This window comes from Oncorhynchus nerka, linkage group LG20 (assembly GCF_034236695.1).
Source record: "Oncorhynchus nerka isolate Pitt River linkage group LG20, Oner_Uvic_2.0, whole genome shotgun sequence".
Lineage (NCBI taxonomy): Eukaryota > Metazoa > Chordata > Actinopteri > Salmoniformes > Salmonidae > Oncorhynchus > Oncorhynchus nerka.
This window is the reverse complement of record NC_088415.1, coordinates 19,107,083-19,119,986: the sequence shown is the minus strand read 5'-3', so window position 1 is coordinate 19,119,986 and position 12,904 is coordinate 19,107,083. Positions and strand designations below refer to the sequence as shown.

The 12,904-nt window shown below is 42.0% G+C and overlaps 2 protein-coding genes across 3 annotated transcripts in view; both read right to left on the bottom strand.

Annotated features, from left to right (window-relative positions):
• The window catches only part of uckl1b (uridine-cytidine kinase 1-like 1b), an 84,114-nt gene extending 81,052 nt beyond the window's left edge, over positions 1 to 3,062 (bottom strand). The window contains exon 1 of one of the 2 annotated variants that reach the window (XM_065005283.1): positions 2,953 to 3,062. In XM_065005283.1, coding sequence (XP_064861355.1) covers positions 2,953 to 2,996 — 44 coding nt within the window. In that variant the 5' untranslated portion in view covers positions 2,997 to 3,062. The remainder of the gene's footprint in view (positions 1 to 2,952) is intronic. The other variant, XM_065005284.1, reaches the window with a different exon arrangement.
• Positions 3,063 to 3,539: 477 nt separating this feature from the next.
• The window catches only part of LOC115102011 (zinc finger protein 512B), a 66,886-nt gene continuing 57,521 nt past the window's right edge, over positions 3,540 to 12,904 (bottom strand). The window contains 8 exon segments of the mRNA XM_065005279.1: positions 3,540 to 7,665; positions 7,668 to 7,803; positions 8,208 to 8,306; positions 8,400 to 8,462; positions 8,658 to 8,759; positions 8,856 to 9,170; positions 9,290 to 9,517; positions 10,049 to 10,147. Of these exon segments, the coding sequence (XP_064861351.1) occupies positions 7,430 to 7,665; positions 7,668 to 7,803; positions 8,208 to 8,306; positions 8,400 to 8,462; positions 8,658 to 8,759; positions 8,856 to 9,170; positions 9,290 to 9,517; positions 10,049 to 10,147 (1,278 nt within the window). The 3' untranslated portion in view covers positions 3,540 to 7,429.

Below are 12,904 nucleotides of genomic sequence, written 5' to 3'. Positions count from 1 at the left end.
GGAACGGAGAGGACACTGTTGTAGCCACTGTGTATAATCTGTAACGGTGCCTGCAGAAGAGGAACAATGTCACCGTTTTGGACTGGTAAGTTCTTCTCATGCTAATGCCCTTGTTTGAAATTAATAATATAAAATGTTATTTGTGAAACGAAATAGCCTATTTGAGGCTGTTGAGGGGAGGGCAGGCCCACAACAATGGCCAAAGTGAAATGGAGACAGTAGATACAGCTGGTCTGTTGTAATATAATAAACACAGTAGATCTAGCTGGTCTGTCATAATATAAAATAGACAGTAGATGTAGCAGATCTATAATAATATATTCAACCTTATGTTCCTTGTACTCTATATATATATATATCTGTTTATTATACCTCAGCAGCACAATATTGTGTAGAGCTTTGGCAAAGTGGGTGATGTTATATTATATCCTTCCTGTTTGGCCCTGTCCGGGGGTCTCATCGGATGGGGCCACAGTGTCTCCTGACCCCTCCTGTCTCAGCCTCCAGTATTTATGCTGCAGTAGTTTATGTGTTGGGGGGCTAGGGTCCGTTTGTTATATCTGGAGTACTTCTGTCTTATCCGGTGTCCTGTGTAAATTTAAGTATGCTGTCTTTTATTCTCTCTTTCTCTCTCTCGGAGGACCTGAGCCCTAGGACCATGCGTCAGGACTACCTGGCATGATGACTCCTTGCTGTCCCCAGTCCACCTGGCCTTGCTGCTGTTCCAGTTTCAACTGTTCTGCCTGCGGCTATGGAACCCTAAACTGTTCATATTTACTCTTAAGGTGCTGTCCTGTTGCATCCTCTACAACTACTGTGATTATTATTATTTGACCCTGCTGGTCATCTATGAACGTTTGAAAATCTCGGCCATGTTCTGTTATAATCTCCACCCGGCACAGCCAGAAGAGGACTGGCCACCCGTCATAGCCTGGTTCCTCTCTAGGTTTCTTCCTAGGTTTTGGCCTTTCTAGGGAATTTCCTAGCCACCATGCTTCTACACCTGCATTGCTTGCTATTTGGGGTTTTAGGCTGGGTTTCTGTACAGCACTTTGAGATATTAGGTGATGTACGAAGGGCTATATAAATAAATTTGATTTGATAGAGGACTGAGGGTCTTCCAAATATTGAAAGTGTGTAAATAGTTACCCATGTTATTTTGTAAATGTATATTTTTTTTTTGGGGGGGGGGGATGTTAGAATACCATTTTGACATTTTGTATATAGTTATTTGTTTCAAAATGTATACCTTCAACAATTTGGCCCCTTGGGTACATTTGGGCTACTTGTGTGGGACACCTGGGTGACTTCATGATAAATGTCATGTAGCACACTCATTTTGGAAGTTATCATTCTAACACTTTGCACAAGTGCTGTTGCCCTCTTACATTTGTCACTGAACTTGTCCACATCATCCTACCTGAATGTTTGTTTTATCCTGTTCATTTTAAAGAAGATGATACAACAATAAAAAAATATATATGTGTTTTTATTCATTGTATTATCTAAACCAGATCTATTGTGTTATATTCTCCTACATTCAATTCACATTTACACAAACTTCAGAGTGTTTTCTTTCAAATGATACCAAGCATATGCATATCCTTGCTTCTGGGCCAGAGCTACAGGCAGTTAGATTATGCGGTATTGTGTGTAGATTGATGATACAATTATTTTTGAATACATTTTAGAATAAGGCTGTAGCGTAACAAACTGTGGAAAAAGTCAAGGGGTCTGAATACTCTCAGAATGCACTGTACATGTAATGTAAATACTGTATAATTTCATTCCTATGGAGGACTACTTTTCTGAGGAGTGCCAATATGGCCGACCAGTGGCTTCAAAGCATCGCCATGGCCAAAACAAAGTATCAGCAATCCAGGGTTTATATACATCATTGGTATGAACTAGGCTAATGTAAGAACACCCTCGTGTGGTTTACAACAGGTAAAACATCAATGATAGGGGTGTGGACTCAAATCTTCAGTGAGTAATAGCATTTCGCTACACTCGCATTAACATCTGCTAATCATGTGTATGTGACCAATAACATTTGATTTGATTTCTCTGACATTCAGTTTTTCAGAGAACATTCACTAGAGTCAAGGAAGCAATTTTGCACTGTTGAACATTATAACACAATAATGTGTTGGACATTTCACAAATGTGATTTTTGTCAGTCAGAATATTGGACCTGTGTAACAGATAAGCATATCACTGCTGAAGATATTGGAGTGTAAATATTGATGCCATTTAAATATGTTAATAGTTCTTCACGAACATTCCATTCTCTTCAGAAGCTGATATGTTGTCTCTGGTTGCAGTGACCACAAAGTATCAAACATCTCATTATTGCATTTAACCTCCTCATTTAGGGTGTTACAATATCTACAAATTAAGTAAACAAAAATAATAATAGGCCAATTCCATAGTGTTTATGAGCTAATATAGTCGAAAACAATTAGCACATTAAAAAGTTGAAAAGCATGCTCCATTATATTAAGGGTATTTTTTAACGGTTTGTGCCTGGATTATTTTGGGAACACATGCGCAGTGAAGTCCACCTATAGAAAACTAGCACTATTCGTTTAGTTATTAAAGGGTTATAAATGTCGGACCGCTGTCAAAAATCACCATTACGCACGACGGCAAGGTATGAAGCCTTCATGATGATGGCCTATAATGAAAGAATGAACCGAACCTTGTGCTTTCTGTATCTATATCGACAGACCATGCTTTGCTACAATGAAACTTCCTCGCTTCCATAACTGATACAGTGTACTGATGCTTTCTGAACTGACTGCACTCGCGCTTCCTTTGTAACCATGAGGTCAGAACGTAGGTTCACGTTCACCAAGGATGCAGATTGTCACGAAAATCAACCGTCAACAAAAACAGATTGTATAGTTCACTTCTTGTCGCCACAGTCAATCCCCAAACCAAGTGAAATACCTGTTGGAATTAGACAGCGAAGAAGAATTCTCTCCGCACTCCATCTTTGAGACCCTTCCTTCTCAGCACACCGTAGACATTGCTCTTCCCGTATTTGATAGTCAACAGTGTAGAGGGGGCTTAGAACAATTGCATTCTGGGTCTTGTAGTTTCTTTGCCAACTGGCAAAAATAGATTTTCGTGAGCACAACCTCCCAAAAAGGACTCGTAGTCCCAAAGTGCCTCTCATGGCGTTCCGTCGATCTGTACCGCACCATGATGTAACGTTCATATACGGTAATATTCAACAGGGCCTTTCTCCAGCCGATATAGTGGCAGGGAATCAAATGTGTCAGGGCCACGTGTTACTGGATGAGGTTATTCAATTGTTACACTTTATATATTATTATATATAGTGACACTATGTCATGTGGTTCAAATAATAAATCAACCAAATCTAAAGTCATGTAACTAGGCTATATGCTATTTATGATAATAAAATGTGAACGTTTAAAATCCATTGTATCAGCTCCAATAATTGTCAGGTCATATAGGCTACCAACCATTCACACGATTAACAGCATGTATTATATATGGCAACTGTCAAACTTAGTCAACAACATTTTTATTCATTATTTGAGGGATAATAATGCACAGGTAATACAACAATTTTGAAAAATTGTAACAGACCAGATTCAGAGGTGTGGTGCCTCCCTAGTTAGGATATAGCTTCAGATATGAACAACTTCAACATAGAAAACAGGAAAAACATCATAGGTATTCTTCTCAACATAACCAATCATTTTGTATCCTCTCTATAATGGTCAATTTTCAAAACAAATAGTAATCTGAAGCCGTTTGAGATTGTGAATGTTTGTAAGATAAAACATTAAAGGGGGAAATAGCATTTAGTGAAAAAGGGAAGACACCTTAGCCTATGCCCAGATACAAAAGTCAAACCACACACAGTCCAGACCACTAAAAAGCTCTGGAGACAACACTCCTAATTCAAGCCTATTTCATTGGATAGTAAGTGCACTAAAAACAAACACACACACACACGCCTCCTTGTTCACCCTCAGATATCGACAACTGAACATTCTCCATATGTGTGCCAATGTGTCCCGAAGAGCTAAATGAAATGTGCATCGTCAAACACGTTAAACAGTGTATTTCAACACAGACCATCACATTTGATGGACTTCCACTTCAACTTTTTTGTTTCATTTTTTTCTTCTTTTTTTTGATTTGTCACTGAGAAAAGAACATTCTTAAGCAAACAAACAAAGGGATAGGTTGGGTGAAATAAATTAGCCATTAAATGTGTCAATTACACTGGATATCAAAACATTAGCAAGCCAATGTGACCGACAAAATATGGTGTATTGCTGTACTCTCTAAACATATTGTTGCAGTTGCTGCTGTATTCTACATTAGCTCAAACTGCGGGATATGTGTTTCCCACATCATCTAGGAAGACAGGTAGTAAAGGGTCAAATAAAGTATATAATAATATCCACAATGGTAAGCAGTGCTAAACTATTATATTGCAAACACCAAAGCTTGTCAGGTAAACAATAGCAGTCAATATGACATAAAAATCAAACAAATCAACAAGCAACTCATAATTGATACTGTGCCAAAACTCCACACCCAACTACTAACTATTCTTAACATCCTCTCATAATAAAGGGTTGGAATTAATGTGTAGCCTGTAGAATGTTTCTGCAAAGCCTTTGTGAGGATGCATGTTCTATAACTGAACTCCAGCCAAGGTGCTCATTCTCCCTATACACACAAGCCAGTCACTAGACGAGAGCCAAGGGCCAAGGTCTGAAGAACTGGATTTGAAAAGCGCAAGGTACCGTCAGTGCTTGTCTATCTAACCTCTGTTGTTCATCTATCAAATGTGGATATAACAATACGGGAGGTATTTCATCGTAATGCAATGTAAGGGATTTACATTTACATTTAAGTCATTTAGCAGACGCTCTTATCCAGAGCCTACACCCAGTCCTTCGTGAAAGGGATAGTGAGAGATTTTTGCAATTAAGCTAGCTGATCCCATAGACTTCCAGTCATTAACAATCGCTCCAGAAAATACCTTGAACTTCCTTCAAACTGGACACAGAGACATGAAATGGTATCCATGAGTTCATCTGACTTGATTGGCCAAATCTCACACTATCCCTTTGAGAATTCCTATCATCCCAAAATAGACAATTATTGATTAAAGCAATGTAGGCTGATATCTACAAAATCTAATTCAATTGCAATGGTGATATTGGGCTGAATCCTAACTTGAGGAACACAAAATGTCAGCACAAGGGTTAATATTACATTATGGTATGAGTTAAGTATCTGTATTTGGACATAATGCAAAGTACAATTTTAGGACAATTTTAGGAAAAACTGTGCTGGATGAACAAGCAGACTGATTAAATTGCACCATATAACCATTCACTTTTTACAAACTCCCCTTGCTATCATATTAACTAGATAATATACACACGTGATTATAAAATAGATCTGTAGCTTTGAGAGCAAGCTATTCTGCTCTATTGATATAAATATAAATGAAAGATTTTAGGGGTTTTATTTCAATCAAATTATTTCATTTGTTTTGTGTGAATTCAAGTATCTACTTTAAGTAATTATTACATAAGATAACATCTTAAAATTCTCTGATTGCACATGCTAGTATTTTTCATAAATTAAAGACATTTAATTTAGACTTAATTCATTGTACAATAAAACAGTTATGACTGGTAAAACAGCCTAAATGTTTTGCATTTCTGAGGATCATTTATGGCTTTGTTAGGATTCTGAGTTAGACAGGTGGCCCTGTTAGTTTCCCATTTGTCATTGAATCTGGTTAGAATGCGGGTCACAGAGGACTAAAAGTACTTATTTTTGGACACCACTCGGGTTCTTTTTTAGTCCTGGTTACAACCCCCCATATAGGGGGTTAAGGTTTGAGTAGGGTGAAACTGCCCCTTAGACACGGACTTATGGCCAGTTTTGTGTCTTTGCCCATAATGGTTAAGGTTAGAATTTAGGGAGGGCAGGCTGGTTCCTAGATCTGTGTCTAAGGGCAGCCTCTTCTGGAGCATTAATGTTGGGGGAAAAGATTAGCAGTGCTCTTCAAGTGCAGAAAGACACAACAGGGGAAGGGAGGGAAGGGTTAGGGTTAGTGCAAGACAAGTGTTTTTAGAAACTATATTTGCAGGATTTCTTTTTTGTTTCATAAAATATTATTTTCAAACTGACTTCAATTTTCTATAAAAAGACATATGCCACTCCCTTTTCTGAATTATTTCATTCAAACAAGAGCAAGTAGATTTTTCCAGATCATCCTCAATTTGGACTTCAATCTCCAAAATGGTGACAACTCATTTGATTGTGCTGCAATGGTGCAACTCTGGTCAAATACTTTCCCACTGTTAGATTCAGCATTTAGTCCATAATTAGCAACAAAAGCAGTGGAAACATATTCAACAACATTTTTACATCTTCAAACTTTGTGAATATGCCGTTTAGATTGCTTGGTGTAGATACAGATTTTAGTTTAGAAATGTTTGCGTAAACATCCTCAATCATACTCTTGTGCCCCAAGGTATAATTACTGTCTCAAAAATGGATAAAATCTCATATCATATGTAAAATAAAAAATAAATCCCCATTTCAGTGTAAATTTGAAATGAACAAAATGACTATAAATACTTGAACAGCATAAGAACAGAAGAAAGAGTTTGATTTATGCGTAACAGTGTGTACTCTGGGCCAAAACACAATGAGTGTATTGCACTGAAGCAGACTGATGAAAAAAGATCTCTACTTCGGCATTCAGCTGCCACAATGAAAAACTAACTTAAGACGCCAAAGTGGAAAACAACAAAATGCAAATTTGACCTTCCTGCCTTGAAAAAACTATGGATGACGTCATTGCTTTGAGTATATAGATATATAGATATATATATTGTATATATACACAGTACAGTATATCCATTGAAAAATCACTAGCAGTAAATTACCTCACCATGCTAATAGAATATCCTTTAAAAAATCTCTCAAGCACAACATGAATCTACAGACATGTATAGGGAATTATGCAAAATTCTATTGAAATATGACTTTTGTTTAGAAAATGCTATTTATATATTGAGTTGGATTTGAACTTTGATTACAATTAATCCCTGTTGTGAATAGCTTAACTGAAATGATGCTTAGAAATGGAATGGAGAAAAAAAGGAACTGTTACATCAGCATATACCAGTAGACACACACACCGTATACAGTATAGGGTTAAAACACAAAGATCAGAGTCAAATCAAAAGCATGATCTAATTGTTTTCATGTCTCTATGGTTATTTTTAGTTTCGTTCGCTGTCCCCCAGTCCTCGTGTCGTCCATAACGTCTTTGAGCTTACTGGCGTAATGTGGATGGCACGTCAGAGAGATAGCATCCTCTCTGGCTCCTGGGTTAGTGAAAGCAGATCTACTCTGAGGGAGGGGGCACCCTCTTGGTCTTTCCCTTCCTTGTGGTAGGGGGGTTGGGCTGTCTGTTTAATGTCGGGGTCTCCAGGTTCACCCTCTCTGTCGGGGACTGGGCCTGGTGCTGGACTTGGGCCGTGTTCGGGGTGGCGGCTGAAGTTGGGTTCGGGGTGGGGGTGGAGGATGAGATTTGGGTGGAACTGAAAGGAGTCTTTATTTGGACAGGGGTGGCCTGAGGGGGTGCTCTTTGGGCTTGCGGCCTCTCTTCTTTCCTGTGGTGGCACCGTTCTTAACCTCCTTTTTCTCAAACTCTTTGTTTTCTGACGGTTTGCTCTTGCTGCTGCTGGGCACCACATGGCTAGAGGCTCGGAACCAGTTCTGTACGAATGTATGATAATGTAACAGTTGATAATTTAATGTATGATAATGTAACGTATGACAATGTAACGTATGATAATGTAACAGTTGATAATTTAGTGTATGATAATGTAACATTTGATAATGTAGCGTATGATAATGTAACGTATGATAATGTAACATTTGATCATTTAATGTATGATAATGTAACGTATGATAATGTAACATTTGATAATTTAATGTATGATAATGTAACATGATAATAATGAGGGAAAACGTTATGTTACTGCATGTGTGTATGACATCCACCTGTGTGTTTTAACATGTGTTTATAAATGAGTGAATGCGTTATCTGTGAGTGGGTCTGTTTCATATACTTCAAGGTGTATATCAGACCTGTGAGGGTTTATGTATGTAAGTCTCACCTGTGAATGTGTCTTGCTGATGTGGTACTTGACACCACTTTCTGAGCTGAATTCCTTCTGACACAATAAGCAGGTGTACTTCCCTGCGTCGCCCCCTGCCTGAAGCATACAGAAACACACCTCAGTCAGTTGTAGGTACAAGTTGTCCCTAAACCTCATCCATTTAACTTAACCTGGTCCTGATGGTCCTACCTGGTTACAGTTGGCTAGATGAGCTTTGAGCCCAGACACACTGGAGTAAACAGCTTCACAGCTCTAGAAACAGAGAGGAACAATAACAACAGATACCAAAATAGTAAACTATGCGTATAAAATGCAAATTTTTAGAGCCTGTAGAGCTCAGAATTGATTGACAGCGCTGGAATGTGTAAAAGCAACTGGAAAATAAAAAAAACTGGATTAATCTGAAAGGTGTTTAATGGACGGAACATGTCGTCTAGAGGGTCTTACTCCGTTTGAGCAGCAGAGGAAACCCTTCTCTTTGACCTCGTTCTTCCAGCTCTCCAGCAGCTTGGGACTGAACTTGGGAAGGCCAGGCCGAGTGTAGTTCAACTGGGGGAGGAGGACAGACAGGGACAAGATGTTCAGTGTGTGTGTGTGTGTGTGTGTGTGTGTGTGTGTGTGTGTGTGTACCTGTCTGTCTCTTACCCTCTTGCTGTCCGGTACTAGGTCATCTTTGATGCGGCGCTTGGTTCCCCAGTCCTTGGTCAGTTCATCCTCTGCTATCTCCTGCAGGTGGAACACTGCTACCTGGGCCGACCGACGTCTCACCCTACCACTGGGAGTCCTCTCAAAGTCCTCCCCCAGCCCCTCTCTCTCCCCACCCCTCTCTCTCCCCTCCTCTCTCTCTTTCTCCCTACCTGCAGACAACTCTTGCCACTTCTCCTTTTCCTTCCTCTCTCTCTCCGTGTGGTTCAGCTCCCTCCTTCCCCTAAGCTGTGTCTGGGAGTCCTCTGTGCTCACCTGAAAGAGGAGGGACAGCCCAGACCAATGAGAGAATTCACAGAGATTCAACCAACGACTATGGGTGTAATCTCAACAGATAAATATATAAAAGGAAAAACACTTGTGCTCTCTTTTACCCCTCTGCTGGCGTTAGTGTTGTTGGTATCGTTGATGTTGGTGGTGTTTGGGGTGGTGGGGGTGCGGTGTTCAGTGCGGAGGTGGTAGTCTCTGCCAGCCTTGGAGCGGTAGGTCTTCCCACAGTGCTGACACAGAAACACAGGCTTGTCCTCCTCTGACAGCTCTCTGCCACAGCGCTTCTGATGGTACTGGTACCCCATTAGACTGGAGAAATGGGCCGAGCAGCCCTGTGGGTGTGTGCATGTACGTGTGCGTGCAACATTGAAAATGGGAGAAATAGAAAATTCACATTAGACTGGAAATCAGGTTAGTGGAGCAGAGTATGGATGTGTTTAACAAACATGTCTAGGTTATATTCATCTAACTTCATATAGTGTCACTGACATAAACTAGCTTTCTCAAGAGAGGTGGACAACCATTTTTGTGGTTGAATGAGAGAAGAGTGAGTTAGAAGTGGAAGAAATAAATGAAATGCCCATGAATGGATGAAGAGAGGTTAGTGAGAATGTCTGTCTCAGCTGCCATGTTTCTTCACCTCTCTCTTCTCTGCACTCTAGTGTGAGTAATTGGTAACAGAGTGTTGATGTGTGTTTGGGCAGAATTACAAGAAAGAGAGGGGGAAGGAGGGAGTGAGAGGAGAGAGAGAAATAAATAAATAAAGAGGGAGAGAGCGTTAGAGGGAGATGGAGGGGTGTGCAGCAGAAAGAGAAAAGAGAGAGAGAGAGAAAGTGGGATTATAGAGAAAAAGAAGCACATACCTCGTTAGGACACTTGATTCGTCCCATCTGTTTGAGCACTCTGCGCAGCCTCTCTCTCTCCTCCTGCCTGTCCCCCGTCTGGCCCTCGCTCCCCGAGGCCTGAAGGGGGAACAAGCACAGCGTCGCACCAGAGTCGTGTCCCCTCAAACCCCCCCCTCCCAACGAGGCCGGGAAAATGTGTTTTCCATCTCAGGCGTCAGGCGGTGCCAGGATCATTAAATGGTTTCATGGCAAAGCCGTTACTCAAGACATGTTTATGACAACTGTCAAACTAATGTTTTCACCGAAGGGTTTATCAGTGCCAAAAACATGTCTGATAAAAACAGCAGCTGACAGCACAGCCAGAGAGGACAGGGGAGGGGACGACACATCAGGGCTGTCACAGCCAGAGAGAGGACAGGGGAGGGGACGACACATCAGGGCTGTCACAGCCAGAGAGAGGATAGGGGAGGGGACGACACATCAGGGCTGTCACAGCCAGAGAGAGGACAGGGGAGGGGACGACACATCAGGGCAGTCACAGCCAGAGAGAGGACAGGGGACGACACATCAGGGCAGTCACAGCCAGAGAGAGGACAGGGGACGACACATCAGGGCAGTCACAGCCAGAGAGAGGACAGGGGAGGGGACGACACATCAGGGCAGTCACAGCCAGAGAGAGGACAGGGGAGGGGAAGACACATCTGGCCAGTCACAGCCAGAGAGAGGACAGGGGAGGGGACTACACATCAGGGCAGTCACAGCCAGAGAGAGGACAGGGGAGGGGACGACACATCAGGGCAGTCACAGCCAGAGAGAGGACAGGGGAGGGGACGACACATCAGGGCAGTCACAGCCAGAGAGAGGACAGGGGAGGGGAAGACACATCTGGCCAGTCACAGCCAGAGAGAGGACAGGGGAGGGGAAGACACATCTGGCCAGTCACAGCCAGAGAGAGGACAGGGGAGGGGAAGACACATCAGGGCAGTGAATATGTTGAGAGAACAACTCTCTGGATTAAAAATGCAACTGTGGATACACTCTCAGGTGCATCTCAATAGTCTACATTGGCTTTCTGTCCTTGTCTCTTTTCCATCATCGCTATTCCTGGTGGGCATCCTCCACTTTCATTTCACTTATGTTTTTAGATTGGTACACTCTTAGAAAAAATGTTTCCAAAAGGGTTCTTCGGCTGTCCCTATAGGAGAACCCTTTGAACAACTCTTTTTGGGTTCCAGGTAGAACACATGGGGACAGCTGAAGAACCCTTTTGGAAACATTTTTTTCTAAGAGTGTACAGATGAAGGAGGGAAAGCCGTTTGAGATTATTGAGACACATCCCTAGTCTGAGTGGGAAAAGAGGGGGATAAGACTGCAACTCAGAGGAATACATGTTATTCCCACACTAAAACAAAGTGAATCATGTCAGTCAGACCCTGAGGCTGGAGAACACACTCCCACCAGTCTTAGATCCACCAGGGGACACACAGAAACCCCCAGCAATTATTTGTAAAACCTTTATCAGACATGAGTGAGAGTGAGGGGGGAGAAAGAGTGAAAGAGAAATATATATTGAAAAAGACAGAAAGAAAGAGAGTAGGAAAGAGCAAGACAGGCATTTTGTGAGAGTGTGAGAGGAAGTAAGAGAGAGAGAGAGAGGGAGCACGAGAGAGAGAGAGAGAGAGAGAGAGAGAGAGAGAGGGGAGCACTAGAGAGAGAGAGAAAGGGAGCACGAGAGAGAGCAAGAGAGAGCACTAGAGAGAGAGAGAGAGCACTAGAGAGAGAGGGAGCACTAGAGAGAGAGAGAGAGAGAGAGAGAGCAATAGAGAGAGAGGGAGCACTAGACAGAGAGAGCAATAGAGAGAGAGGGAGCACTAGAGAGAGAGAGAGAAAGAGAGAGAGGGAGCACTAGAGAGAGAGAGAGAAAGAGAGAGAGGGAGCACTAGAGAGAGAGAGAGAGGGAGCACGAGAGAGAGCACTAGAGCGAGAGGGAGCACGAGAGAGAGCACTAGAGCGAGAGGGAGTACTAGAGAGAGCACTAGAGAGAGGGAGCACTAGAGAGAGAGAGCATGAGAGAGAGAGAGAGAGAGAGAGACAGAGAACTAGAGAGAGAGAGAGAGCACTAGAGAGAGAGAGAGAGAGAGAGAGAGAGAGAGAGAGAGAGAGAGAGAGAGAGAGAGCAATAGAGAGAGAGGGAGCACTAGAGAGAGAGCACTAGAGAGAGAGGGAGTACTAGAGAGAGCACTAGAGAGAGGGAGCACTAGAGAGAGAGAGCATGAGAGAGAGAGAGAGAGAGAGAGACAGAGAACTAGAGAGAGAGAGAGCACTAGAGAGAGAGACAGCACTAGAGAGAGAGAGAGAGAGAGAGAGCACGAGAGAGAGAGAGCACTAGAGAGAGAGAGCACTAGAGAGAGAGAGAGCACTAGAGAGAGAGAGCACTAGAGAGAGAGAGAGAGAGCACTAGAGAGAGAGAGAGAGAGAGAGAGATATTCCACTACCGTGGAATATGTGTCAACAGTAACCTTGGGAAAATCCTCTGCATTATTATTAACAACAGACTCGTACATTTCCTCAATGAAAACAATGTACTGAGCAAATGTCAAATTGGCTTTTTACCAAATTACCGTACAACAGACCATGTATTCACCCTGCACACCCTAATTGACAACCAAACAAACCAAAACAAAGGCAAAGTATTCTCATGCTTTGTTGATTTCAAAAAAGCCTTCGACTCAATCTGGCATCTGCTATACAAACTGATGGAAAGTGGTGTTGGGGGTAAAACATACGACATTATAAAATCCATGTACACAAACAACAAGTGTGCGGTTAAAATTGGCAAAAAACACACACATTTCTTCACACAGGGTCGTGGGG